General features: G+C 40.9%; 1 protein-coding gene across 2 annotated transcripts in view; it reads left to right on the top strand.

Moving 5' to 3' along the window:
• LOC148526680 (spindle assembly abnormal protein 6 homolog) overlaps nt 1-13,240 on the top strand; it is a 98,836-nt gene that overhangs the window by 75,783 nt on the left and 9,813 nt on the right. The window contains exons 14-15 of one of the 2 annotated variants that reach the window (XM_088470062.1): nt 5,929-6,087; nt 6,388-6,485. In XM_088470062.1, coding sequence (XP_088326188.1) covers nt 5,929-6,087; nt 6,388-6,485 — 257 coding nt within the window. The remainder of the gene's footprint in view (nt 1-5,928; nt 6,088-6,387; nt 6,486-13,240) is intronic. The other variant, XM_088470063.1, reaches the window with a different exon arrangement.

The following is a 13,240-nucleotide window of genomic DNA, read 5'->3' as shown; positions in this document are numbered from 1 at the left end:
ACACTGTTTTTGAAGGAACTCGGCAGGGAGGTTGTTCCAAAGATCAACAGAGTTCCTTCAAAAACTGTGTGCAAGTGTACCTAGAAGAATTGATGCTGTTTTGAAGGCAAAGAGTAGTCACACCAAATATTGATTTGATTTAGATTAAATTGCACTTCCCCAATATTTCCCAGTATTCTTTGTAACATGTATTTTTGATTGATCAGATGTTGAAGTTGGTGGTACAACGATAGTGTTTCTAAAGGCATGCCACAACTGGTGTAAGATTGGTTGTACCCAATGCCCATAGTAATAAACCGATGTCAATAGTATCAAAGTACAGATTGCAGATCTGTCTTTGTAAACCTAGATCAGTCACTTCATTTTTTCTTAACATTATATGCAAAGCATCTAGGTGTTGCTGAAGAAGGAATAAGATTATTATATCATGATCTATATATACTAGCACCAAAACTGCCAGTTATCCTACTGTGACCATTGTACAGCTGGTAGCAAGGCGTAGACTGCACAATGATCAAATAAATCTACTAGCTGGGGAGGCAGATAGTATAATCTCAAATAGGATATTCACAATAGATCTTGCAGAATCTGTACATTCAATAAAATAGGCAAAAACTGATTGGTTGCCATAGGCAACTTCTCTACTCTTTAGAAGGTTTGATTCATCCCCCTCCCCCCCAAAAAAATAATTTTAGTCACTGATTTCTGGATTGGTTGAATACATTTGGCTTTGTACATTTCAGTGAAATTCAGAAAGTATTTTAACTGCTTTTAGGTGCTGTAGAGTAAAAGAAAAACATTTTAATACATGTAATTAAAGGTTTTGAATTAGTGCTTAAACATTCAATATTGGGTAGCATGCCCTTCCCCCAAATCCTTACTCATCCTGTGCTGGTTGTACTTCTAACAGGAAGACTGTAAAACTGGGGTCCTGCTATCACAGTGAAATCTAGCTACATGCTGGCCATCATGCAGAGCTGTTGCTATTGGCTCACTGAGTGAAAAGAAGACAACTGATCCCTACTTCCTACCCGTTACATGAGCCTAAAAGTTTTGACACACGTTGATTCCCCCCGAGCTGTATTGATCACACAAAGAATTTACAATTACTGTATATCCATGTACAGGCACACAATATGGATTTGGGGAGTCCTTTAATAAACTCCAGTTTCATTTTAAAATTGTGTTTGCTTATTTTTATTCTTGTGGTACAGTGTGTGTCCATTTTACAGGGACCGCTTATGTGCAGTTGTGCCATTTCCAGGGTTCCAACCTGGGTCATTACCCTGCACCCAATTGTGATGTGTGGGAATATAAATTTTTATAAAAGGTGGAAAACGTGACCTTTTAGTTTTAAACCTGAAAAACAACAAGATTGAAGAGGATCCTTCTTGAGAGATCTAAGGTGTATATTTATTAAAGTGTAGATTTTTAGATGTGGAGTTGTTGCCCATAGCAACCAATCAAATTCTAGCTATTCTCTTCTAGAAGGTGCTAGTTATTATTTATTATCCTTTATTTATATGGCGCCACAAGTGTTCCGCAGTGCCTTACATAGTACATAGAGCTAATAGGTGACCAAGAAACAAGTAACTTACAGTACATTACAGTGCAGGGCAAGGACACGACTTGTATACATTGCTGAAATAGTGATTAAAGCACTCACAATAAGCTGCCGGGAGTTGGCAGTCCCATGTTAGGTGTCCTAATGGGGAGTAGAGAGTAGAATAAAGTGTAAAGAGAAGCACATGAGGGAAGAGGTCCCTGCTCATGTGAGCTTACATTCTAAGGGGAGGGGCAGACAGACAGGTGTGACACAGAAGGGGTAGATAGGAAGGAAAGAGAATGAGGTGGGTTAGGATGAGTGCTGAAAGGCCTTGATGAAGTAGTGGGTCTTGAGAGCCCGTTTGAAGATTTGTAGAGAGGTGGAGAGTCTGATAGGGAGAGCATTCCAAAGGTAGGGAGCAGCACAGGCAAAATCTCCGATGCTGGAGTGGGAGGAAGTAATCAGTTGGCAAGAGAGGTGGCATGCATTAGTTGAGCAAAGTGGACGGGCGGGAGTGTGAAGGGATAGAAGGTCAGAAATGTATGCGGGAGAGGATTTGGTGAGGGCTTTGTAGGCGAATGTAAGAACCTTGAATTGGCATCTGAAGAGGAAGGGGAGCCAGTGTAGGGCTTGAAGGAGAGGGGAAGATGAGCCAAGCAGCAGCATTGAGAACCGATTGTAGTGGAGATAGGTGAGAGACTGGGAGGCCAGCTAGGAGAAGGTTACAGTAGTCCAATCTGGATATGACCAGTGAGTGGATGAGGGTTTTAGTGGCACCCTGGGTGAGGAAGGGTCTAATCCTGGAGATATTTTTTAGGTGAAAACGGCAAGACTGTGAGAGGTGCTGAATGTGCGGTTTAAAGGAGAGGGAGGAGTCTGGGATAACTCCAAGATAAATGCCAATCTCATTGGTTGCTATGGTAAACATCTCCACTTCAAAAATCCTGCACTTTAGTAAATATACCCCTTAGAGTCTACAGTGTAAAGGGCAAGAATTGAGAAATGATGCTGCCAAGAATTTTGAAAGTGAAATAAAAGCAAACAGAAGATGATAAACGATGCTGTGTACACACTAGATCTGTGTACAAAGCCGACGACAGATGCAACAGAATGATTTGACGTGTGGTCCGTACACACCTCACAATTTGGTGAACGACTGCATGATATGTCGTTCCCCCGCCACATCCAAATGCATGTGGTCGTCAGTCACATCATCAGATTGAGAAACGTACAGCAAATCAGAAGATGCAATTTGAATGATTTGTTGTGTTTGATGGATCGGAATGACAAATCATTTACCCAGTTTGAGGAGTAAATGTAATATTCTCTGGGGAAAAAAATATAGGTTTAAAAGAAGAGAAACTGAAGTGGACAGTCTTAAGTAGTGCCTTCAGGCAGGAGGAACTGTTCTGCCATCTACAGTTTTGTAGAAATGCATGTAATGAGATTAAATTACTTGATCCATGAATTGTTGCTTTTTAAAGAGTACATAGAGTTACATATCTCTTCGGTGGACAAAATTACTTTGAGTTAAGGATAATACTTAAAATTTTATGTGCAGAGATAAAGGGGCCTATCCTTTAGCAGATGTTTTTCTGAACGATGAAAGACAAAATATATCTATTGAAAATTCTGGTGGCTGTGCTGAAAGATATGTCATGTACATGACATATTTTTGCAAAAGATGAACGATATCGCATGACATCATTCAGGGAGTGGATTTTTTTCTCTCCAGTGCTTTGTAGCTGCTGTTAATGTCGTTCGTCGTTTACCGCATATAAACTGCCAAATATTTCAAATATCTGGCAGCGATATGCGATAATTGACCAACAAGTTGGACAGATGAAAGATAAAATTTATCGGCCGCAGGAGTGCGCATCTGTCATCTTTCAGGGCCTATCCATAGCAGATAAATTGAATGACTGAACGATATATCGTTCATTCAATTTATCTGCTAATGGATATTCCCCTTAAAGGGAGCCAATGCAAGAATTGGTAATGTGTGTAAGCCTGGCAGTGACTTTCATGGACTGTGGTGGGGATAGTGTCTTGAGGCAAAGACCAATATAATAGTGCATTTGAAATGTGAGTATTTAAACTAGAAGTACAATTTAATCTACTCCATGTCTGTCTCTACTCATGAGTTACTGGTATGTGGACAATGTTATTTGGGGCACATACATATTTATGTATTTGCAGAAAAAATAACTTCAACCCGTCATCTCCACTCTGCTCAAGATCTGCGTCTCTCCTCCTTACGCATTACTTGTTCCCATGCAAGGTTACAGGACTTCTTTCTGGCTGCACCCACCCTCATTCAAGCATTCTCCAAAAACTCACCTCTTCAGACAAGCTTATCAGATTCCAGAACCGCCCACACAACCTTTATAGCTTCCCTATCTAACTCCCTTCTTATAGTTTACACACATCACATTTTCTCTCTTCAATTTCACATCCTCCTGACCCTAGGCCAACTTTCCAGTGTGACTGGATCATACAGCTCAACAAGAATCTCTGCAATCGGGCCTGGACCAATTTGCAATTTGTAGTACCTATCCTTGTGTATCAACACCTAATTCCCTATAGATTGTAAGCTTTAGAGCAGAGCCCTCTTTCCTTTTGTCTGTCTTTTACAACCCAGTCTTGTTCTATTAATGTTGATTTAAATTGTAAAGCGCAACTGAATATGCTGCGCTATATAATAAACTGATAATAAATAAAAAAGTTCAGAAAAAATATTAGAACTATTTTTTCTATTCATTTTGCAGAGGTTAATTTGTTATCACCTTTTATTGTTCTCATATTTAAAAACAGTAAAGTGAAGTATGGTTTCTGTTTTTGTCTTTCATGCACTGGGTTGACATTTGGTCTGTGCTCTTTTCAAAAGAGGTGCTATTGAATTTTTGTGTGTGTTAACTATGTAATTCTTTGAAAGTATCCTTATTAAGAAACACTTTCTTCAAAATGGCTCCCAAGTGAACACTGCAAACATTATGTTGAGTTTCTGAGGTGTGGAAACAGATGGTGGTAAACTAAATCTGATGTTAATATGAAGGGGGGAAAAAATCTTAAGATGATATAGACAGGTGTTGATGGCAGGATATGGCTCCCTCTGGTTCTATGGAAAATAATACCATGGAACATGTTACTGTGGACTGTGTTCTCTGTTGGTAAAGAATTAGGAAGGGCTGCTGTAAATGTTCTCGTCTTGTCCTCAAGACCATCTGTTGCACTTCTGATGGGAAAATACAGAGGTTTACTACTATTGCCTGCTTCAATGTTTGTTCCCAGATGTTTTTTTTAACCTGCTTGATGTACGCTGAATTTTCTCATGTCTATAAAAATGGAATGCAGTGCCTGTCTTTTATATACAAGTACGTTAAATAGATAACTAAACAGACAATACATAGCTAAGTGTATATTTACATTTCTAGTGTGTTCCAGCTGTATAGTTTTTGCATGGAGTTAGCAATTCTCTTGGTAGTATAGGCAGTAATCATGCATATTAATGATGGTTTGGAATATTTTATGAAGAATAAGTTTAATAACTTAACATTAAAATAAGGTACTCAGGTTTTACTATCCATCTTTGATTTTCAAAACTATATGACACTTATTTCCTAAGAAGATGGATATATATAATTTAGTGCTGCATGATAATGTAGGTGGTGAACAAATGTTTGTTCTGACTGCAAAATTTAAAAATAAATAAATATTTTTTCTGTATTGTGTATAAATGCAAACCTGTAATTTATCTTTTATGATGTCTGTGACTTGCCTATTGTACAGAATCACTGCATATTTTAATCCTGTGGATTGGTAAAAATGTGTAAGCAAGTTTGCCAGCCTCTATTTAGCAACTATTTTGTAAGTAAATTTTTTCTAATGAATATATATTTAACCTCTCCAGCTTCCGTTTTCTCAATATTGTAATTTCCATTTGGCACTGATATTGAGTGTGGATCACAAGGTGACTGTACCCAGAAATTCTGTAAGCCAAAGCCACTGTAGTCTTCCCAGTGCATTTATATGCGGTAAAATTGGAACCAGTAGCATTCCAAAATATACCAGCACCAGTAAATTGCAAATAAGTACATTTACACTTGAAGCTGATTTTTCTAGTGTTGTACAATTTTTTTACATGAATTAAAACCAATGTAAACCTGATGGAGTGTGTGCTCTAACAACCATTTGTTTCTATTTCTTAAGCAGTCATTTGACATTCTTATATACCATGGCTAATATGGACTAAAGGCTGTAGCTCTATATAATAGATATTAAAATAATATAGTTTTTGAAATAGGATTTTTTTTGCTTGCTTTTCTAATTTTAAACGCTAGCATTATTTGTACTGCCTTTTAAAATCTTTTCCTTTTTTTCAGCTGCCACTTTCCACTGGCAATGACCTTTACTTTGCTTCCGTGGTATCTCATCCAGTTGGCACTTCTGTAGCTCCTATATACTATCCTAACAGTTTTACCCCTGCTTTGCGAAGGAGTGCTCCATCTCCAGGCTCCTTTACATCAAGGCTTGGCCCTCAGGCAGGCATCCTCACCATTGTTTGTTTGTTTTTCACTCATTTATTGAGCTAAGGCACAATCACAATTCATGCTTAATAAACAGCACTTTACTAAACAATAACCTGGAAGATGCATAGTTAGCCATTTGTAATGTGTCTACATAGTAATATACTTTTAATTTGATATAGGCTTTTAAAGTTAGACTATTTGCTCTCTTGTATAGCACCAGTGCTGTGATTGTTATTAATTTATCAGCTGTATCATCTGGTCAAACTTTTTTTTTTTTACATGAACCAATGTTTTATTTTTATTTTCCTTTAGGTGCGATTCAACATAAATTCTCCTGCTGATTGCGGTCCCACTCATGAGCATAGGCCTGTGCCTTCAACATCCACTCCTATATTGCCATCTACCTCATGGTATGTATGTTTTCTTTATGCATTACATGGTTACTCTTTCAGTGGAGCATCTTTGTTGTAAAATTGCAGTATGTACAAAAATAATTTTAGATTTGACTTCTACCAGGATCTGTCTTTGTACTTTTAATAGGGTAATTCAAGCTGCCCCACCCTCTACCAACATCTAACGTTAATGACCAAAATTGTAAGAGCCAGTAGAGTTGGAGGCTATAGATTCCTATTGTTTGTTTTATGTTCTTCAGCCATATTTCAGATTAATTGTCACACTGGAGTGTGACAATTAATTACTCCATTTATGGTATATGACCATCTGTGGAAATCAGCAGATGACTATAGATCACTTAATGAAAACACATAGTACTGGTTTATCTGGTTTTCTTGACACAGATAATGTGTTTATTTTATTCTATGCTGGCTGCAGGGGATGCTGGTATAATATACATTAGCATCAAGCACTAGTAGGTTTAGTGATATATAAATTATTCATTAAGTTACTACGTATAATTTTTCTAAATCATACTATGGATGCCTAATATACAATTATTTCCTGTGTATACAGACTGTGAAAGACTGCTGCTTTAATCATTAAGTATTGAGACTTGAATAATTTATCAATATTTGCTGTATCATTATCGCCTATAAATATTATATCTGTCTATTTTCATGTTGTTTGTCTCAGTATTGACTTATACATTTTTTTAAACATAATTTAATAAAAGTTAGATTTTACATTAACTACTAAGTGTGCCCCCAAAAAAGATTAGAATTTTTCTTGTTTTCCCCCCTTGTAAATACGAACATAGGATATGTTTGAATTGTTGACACTAACTCGGTGATGGAGATTTGCAATTTCTTTATACACTCTAAAGAAAGGTTTGTGCTGTTTCAAAGTAAGCTGTGATAGTCTGTCTTTGTGTCCACCATTCTGCTATAATAACTCCAAACTCCATGTTTTATATTTGCATATGTTGCTTGAAGCCTGGTTCCTAAAATTGTATAGTGAGGGGCTGGGCATGGCAAACTATATTTCGTTTCATGACCGAGATGAACTTCATGAAACATAAAGTTAATTATACTGCTTTTTTGGATTCCCATTTTACATGTATTTTAATGTGGCCTTTACATTTTAAGGAAAAGCTTGAAAAGTGTTCTATACTTTGAAATTTGAGGTTTGTCATTTGTATGTAAATTAATATTTAAAAAAAATCATAAAATCTAAATAAAAATCATATGGTGATCCTGTTATCTGTTACAAAATTAATATAAAGTATCATGCTTGTTTTGATGGTTTTTTTTTTTTTTTCAATCTTTGTTTTAGAATCTTTCTCCCTAATTTTTCAATGTGCCTACAAGAGGATTAAACAAGAGTTCATATCTCATAATACATTTACTCGTTTGAATGATTCAAGATGGCTAGTATAGGTCAAACTGTCACCTAATTGGTAATCATTAGGGGTGAGCGGGTTCGGATTTCTGAAATCCAAACCCCCCCGAGCCCCCCCGATCCGAGGCAGATCCGAGTCAGGCTCGACTTTTCCCGCCTGACTCGGATCTGAAATCGAGGCAAAACGTCATCATCCCGCCTTCCGGGTCTCGCGGGTTTTGGATCCTATATAAGGTACCCGCGTCGGCGCCTTTTTCTCACTCGGCTGTGGACAGTGAAGAGGGAGGGTGGGAGTTAGGGCTGGCTGGGCTGTGTAGTGTAGTGTAGTGTAGTGCAGAGTAGTGTTGTGCTGCGCTGTGCTGCTGTTGTCCATAGGGGCTGTGTCCACTACTTCAAAGTCCATAGGGGCTGGCTGTGTTGTGCTGTGCTGCTGTTGTTAATAGGGGCTGTGTCCACTACTTCAAAGTCCATAGGGGCTGGCTGGACTGTGTTGTGCAGTCAGTTCTCCATAGGGGCTGTGTCCACTCCAAAGTCCTGTGCAGTGTCCCAGTCCTAAAGGTGTGCTGTAGTGTTGTCCAGGGGGTGCTCTGTCCATCAGGGGTGCTCCCCCCAAGTGCTAAAAAAATATTTTTTCTGTGTTTGTGAATTGTGTGCGCAGTAGCCGCACGTGCATCAACAAAGTATTGCCAAGCGTGCGCCTGTGTCATAAGTAAAGGGCCGGCTGGCTTGACAATTGAAGGGTGCTGTAACCCCCAAAGTACTCTCCAAACCAAATAAAAAAATATTTTCTGTGTTTGTGAATTGTGTGCGCAGTAGCCGCACATGCATCAACAAAGGAGCAGCGCCAAGTGTGCGCCTGTGTCCCATAAGTAAAGAGCCGGCTGGCTCATTTCTTAAAGGGTGGTGTAACCCACAAAGTGCACTACTCTAGAGCAAAAATAAAAAAATATTTTCTGTGTTTGTGTGCGCCTTAGCCGCACGTATATATCAAATCGATATAACATAAATGGAGGACCAAACTTTCTCCGATAAAAATAAAATAGAGAAAGATCAAGAACCACTTCCTCTTAGTGCTGAAGCTGCTGCCACTAGTCATGACATAGACAATAACATGCCATCAACGTCGTCTGCCAAGGCCGATGCCCAATGTCATAGTAGAAGCCACATACAATCCCAAATGACAAAGTTCAGGAAAATGACCTTAAAAAAAACATTTAAATCATCTGAAGAGAAACGTAAACTTGCCAATATGCCATTTATGACACGGAGTGGCAAGGAACGGCTAAGGTCTTTCCTTATGTTCATGACTAGTGGTTCAGCTTCACATGACGATGGAAGCCCTCCTCCCACTAAAAAAATCAAACGAGTTAAGCTGGCAAAAGCACAGCGAAGAACTGTGCGTTCTAAGAAGATATCACAAATCCCCAAGGAGAGTCCAAGTGTGGTGGCGGTTGCGATGCCTGACCTTCCCAGCACTGGACGGGAAGAGGTGGCTCTTTCCACCATTTGCACGCCCCCTGCAAGAGCTGAAAGGAGCACCCACAGTCCACTTGCTGATATGCAAATTGAAGTTGTCACTACAACAGGATGAGGATACTGGTGTAGCTGGCGCTGAGGAGGAAGTTGGCGAGGAGGATTCTGATGGTGATGTGGTTTGTTTAAATCAGGCTTCGGGGGAGACAGTTGTTGTCCGTGGGATGAAAAAGCCCATCACTGTCATGCCTGGGTAGAAGACCAAACATTCCACCTCTTTGGTCTGGCAATATTTCTATCCAAATCCGGACAACAACTGTCTTGCCATATGTACCTTATGTAAAGGTGGAATAAGTAGGGGTAGGGACGTTAACCACCTAGGAACATCCTCCCTTATACGGCACCTGCAGCGCGTTCATAATAAGTTACTGTCAAGTTCAGAAACTTTGGCTAAGACCGTAAGGAGTCCAGGGACACCTAAATCCCGTTGTCCTGTTGTATCCAAGCGCCTGCAAACCACACCGTCAACTCCCTCCTCGTCAATTTCCTCCTTAGTCAGGATCGGAAGTAGTCCTGCAGGCCATGTCACTGGCATGACTGACTCTCCTATCGGGGATTCCTCCAGAGGATCCTGCATTGCTACGCCTCCTGCTGCCGCTGTTGCTGCTGCTGGGAGTCGTTCATCATCCCAGAGAGGAAGTAGGAACTCCACTACTTTTACTAAACAATTAACCCTCCAACAGTCCTTAGCGAGGAGGATGAAGTACGACAGCAGTCATCCTGAAGCAAAACGTATAACTGAGGCCTTGACTGCTATGTTGGTGTTAGACGTGCTTCCGGTATCCGCCATTAGTGCAGTGGGATTTAGACAATTGATGGAGGTAGTGTGTCCCCGGTTCCAAATCCCCTCTAGATTCCACTTCACTAGGCAGGCGATACCGAGACTGTACAGAAACGTCAGAAAAAGTGTCCTCAGTGTCCTTAAAAATGCCGTTGTACCCAATGTCCACTTAACCACGGACATGTGGACAAGTGGAACAGGGCAGACTAAGGACTATATGACTGTGACAGCCCACTGGGTAGATGTATCACCTTACGCAGCAACAGCAGCAGCGTCACCAGTCGCAGCTTCTCAGAAACGCCAGCTCGTTCCAAAGCAGGTTACGCTGTGTATCACCGGTTTCAGTAAGAGGCACACCGCCGACAACCTCTTAGAGAAACTGAGGGAAATCATCGCCCAGTGGCTTACCCCACTTAGACTCTCCTGGGGATTTGTGATATCTGACAACGCCACCAATATTGTGCGGGCATTACATCTGGGCAAATTCCAGCACGTCCCATGTTTTGCTCACACAATAAACTTGGTGGTGCAGAATTTTCTGAAAAGCGACAGGGGCGTGCAGGAGACGCTTTGGGTGGCCCGAAAAATTTCAGGCCACTTTCGCCATTCAGCGACTGCGTGCCGAAGACTGGAGCGCCAGCAAACACTCTTGAACCTGCCCCGCCATCACCTGAAGCAAGAGGTTGTGACGCGGTGGAACTCAACCCTCTATATGCTTCAGAGGATGGAGGAGCAGCAAAAGGCCATTCAAGCCTCTACATCCACCTATGACATAGGCAAAGGAGGGGGTATGCACCTGACTCAAGCGCAGTGGAGAATGATTTCCGTGTTGTGCAAGGTTCTCCAGCCCTTCGAACTTGCCACACGTGAAGTCAGTTCAGACACTGCCAGCTTGAGTCAGGTCATTCCCCTCATCAGGCTTTTGCAGAAGCAGCTGGAGAAAGTGAAGGAGGAGCTAAGACGGAGCGATTCCGCTCGGCATGTGGGACTTGTGGATGAAGCCCTTCATTCGCTTTGCCAGGATTCCAGGGTGGTCAATCTGTTGAAATCAGACCACTACATTTTGGCCACCGTGCTCGATCCTAGGTTTAAAGCCTATGTGGTGTCTCTCTTTCCGGCCGACACAAGCCTGCAGAGGTGCAAAGACCTGCTGGTGAACACACTGTCAGCTGAAGCGGAACGTGACACATCAACAGCTCCTTCTTCATTTTCTCCCGCAACTGGGGCTGCCATGAAAAAACTTAGGTATCCTAAGCAACCCGCTGGCGGTGATGCAGGGCAGGCAGGACCAAGTTTGGACATCTGGTCCGGACTGAAGGACCTGGCAACAATTTCTGACATGTCTACTGTCACTGCATATTATACTGTCACCATTGACAGAATGGTGGAGGATTACATCGGTAACAGCATCCAAGTAGGCATGTCAGACAGTCCATACCTGTACTGGCAGGAAAAAGAGGCAATTTGGAGGCCCCTGTACAAACTGGCTCTATTTTACCTGAGTTGCCCCCCCTCCAGTGTGTACTCCGAAAGAGTGTTTAGTGCAGCCGGGAACCTTGTCAGCGAAAGGCGTAGGAGGTTGCTTCCACAGAATGTGGAGAAGATGATGTTCATCAAAATGAATTATCAGCTCTTCCAGGGAGAGCAGCCTCCAGAACGTACAGAGGGACCTGTGGTGGTGGATTCAAGTGGGGACGAGTTAATACTTTGTGAGGATGAGGATGTACACACTGAAGAGGGTGAGGAATTGGTGGATGAGGAGGATGAGGATGACATCATGCCTCCGTAGAGCCAGTTTGTGCAGGGACAGATTAATTGCCAGCTTGTTTTGTGGGGGCCCAAAGAACCAATCATTTCAGCCACAGTTGTGTGGCAGACCCTGGCGCTGAAATGATTGTTTTGTTAAAGTGTGCATGTCCTGTTTATACAACATAAGGGTGGGTGGGAGGGCCCAAGGACAATTCCATCTTGCACCTCTTTTTTTTCTTTGCATTATGTACAGTTTGGGGCCTAGTTTTTCAAACTGCCATCCTGTCTGCCACTGCAGTTTCACGCCTAGATGGGTCACGTGTTTGTGCCGCCCACTCGTGTCGCTTAGCATAATCATCCAGCTACCTCGGTGCAACCTTTTGGACATAAAAACACTATTGTGAGGTGTTCAGAATAGACTGGAAATGAGTGGAAATTAAGGTTATTGAGGTTAATAATAGCATAGGAGCAGAAAAACCTACAAATTCTGTGATTTTAGCTGTTTTTATGCTTTTTTTCAAAAAAATACAGATCCAAAACCCAGAACCCAAAACACGGAAGGGTGGTTTTGGCAAAACCAATCCAGATCCAAAACTCGAAGAAAGATCCAGATCCAAAACCAAAACACAAAACACGAAAAGTGGCCGGTGCACACCCCTAGTAATCATACCTATTTGCAGTAGCGTTGTTACAATCCAGAAGTGTAATTATAACCTCATAAAATTGCTTCACATTGTCCAACCTCCGTATTTCTTGTAGACTGGACAAGCACAGCAGGGTCATTCCATGCCAAATCATCCAAAAAATTAGTTTTTCAATCCGACCATCTCAGATTTTCATGAAATTTGGTAGGATGATAGACGGCGTAAAGTATTTTTCATCTGTAAAATATTAGCCCTAGTGATACACAGTATTCATGCTAAAAACTTCAATTTATGCTTACAAGGTCATTTAAAACAATTCAGAACTTTGCTTCTAATTGTTGTAGAACTTTCCTGTCAGTCTTGTTTTGAATCTAAGGTACCATAGTTTTCATAAAAAATAATTTTATATTTAAATATTGACTTCTACATTTCAAGGTCACATGATGTGACCTTGAATATCTAAAAAAACACCTTTCTTTTTTTTGTACATAAAGTATGTTCTACACTTAAATACATTCTCTCTTTTGGTATAAGTTTAATTTTGGAAAGCCTTTGGGAAAAGGAGTAAAAAAAATACGGCAGTTGTACCACTAACCATGCACCTAGCAAGTTCAGACTTTTCTTGTGATGTCTCTCTGTGTTCTAGAGATGGCCATCAGTGGTC

The sequence above is a fragment of the Taudactylus pleione genome, unplaced genomic scaffold, assembly GCF_031769625.1.
Source record: "Taudactylus pleione unplaced genomic scaffold, aTauple2 ptg000095l, whole genome shotgun sequence".
In the NCBI taxonomy this organism is placed as follows: domain Eukaryota; kingdom Metazoa; phylum Chordata; class Amphibia; order Anura; family Myobatrachidae; genus Taudactylus; species Taudactylus pleione.
The sequence above is the reverse complement of the archived record's forward strand: the minus strand, read 5'-3'. Positions and strand labels throughout refer to the sequence as shown.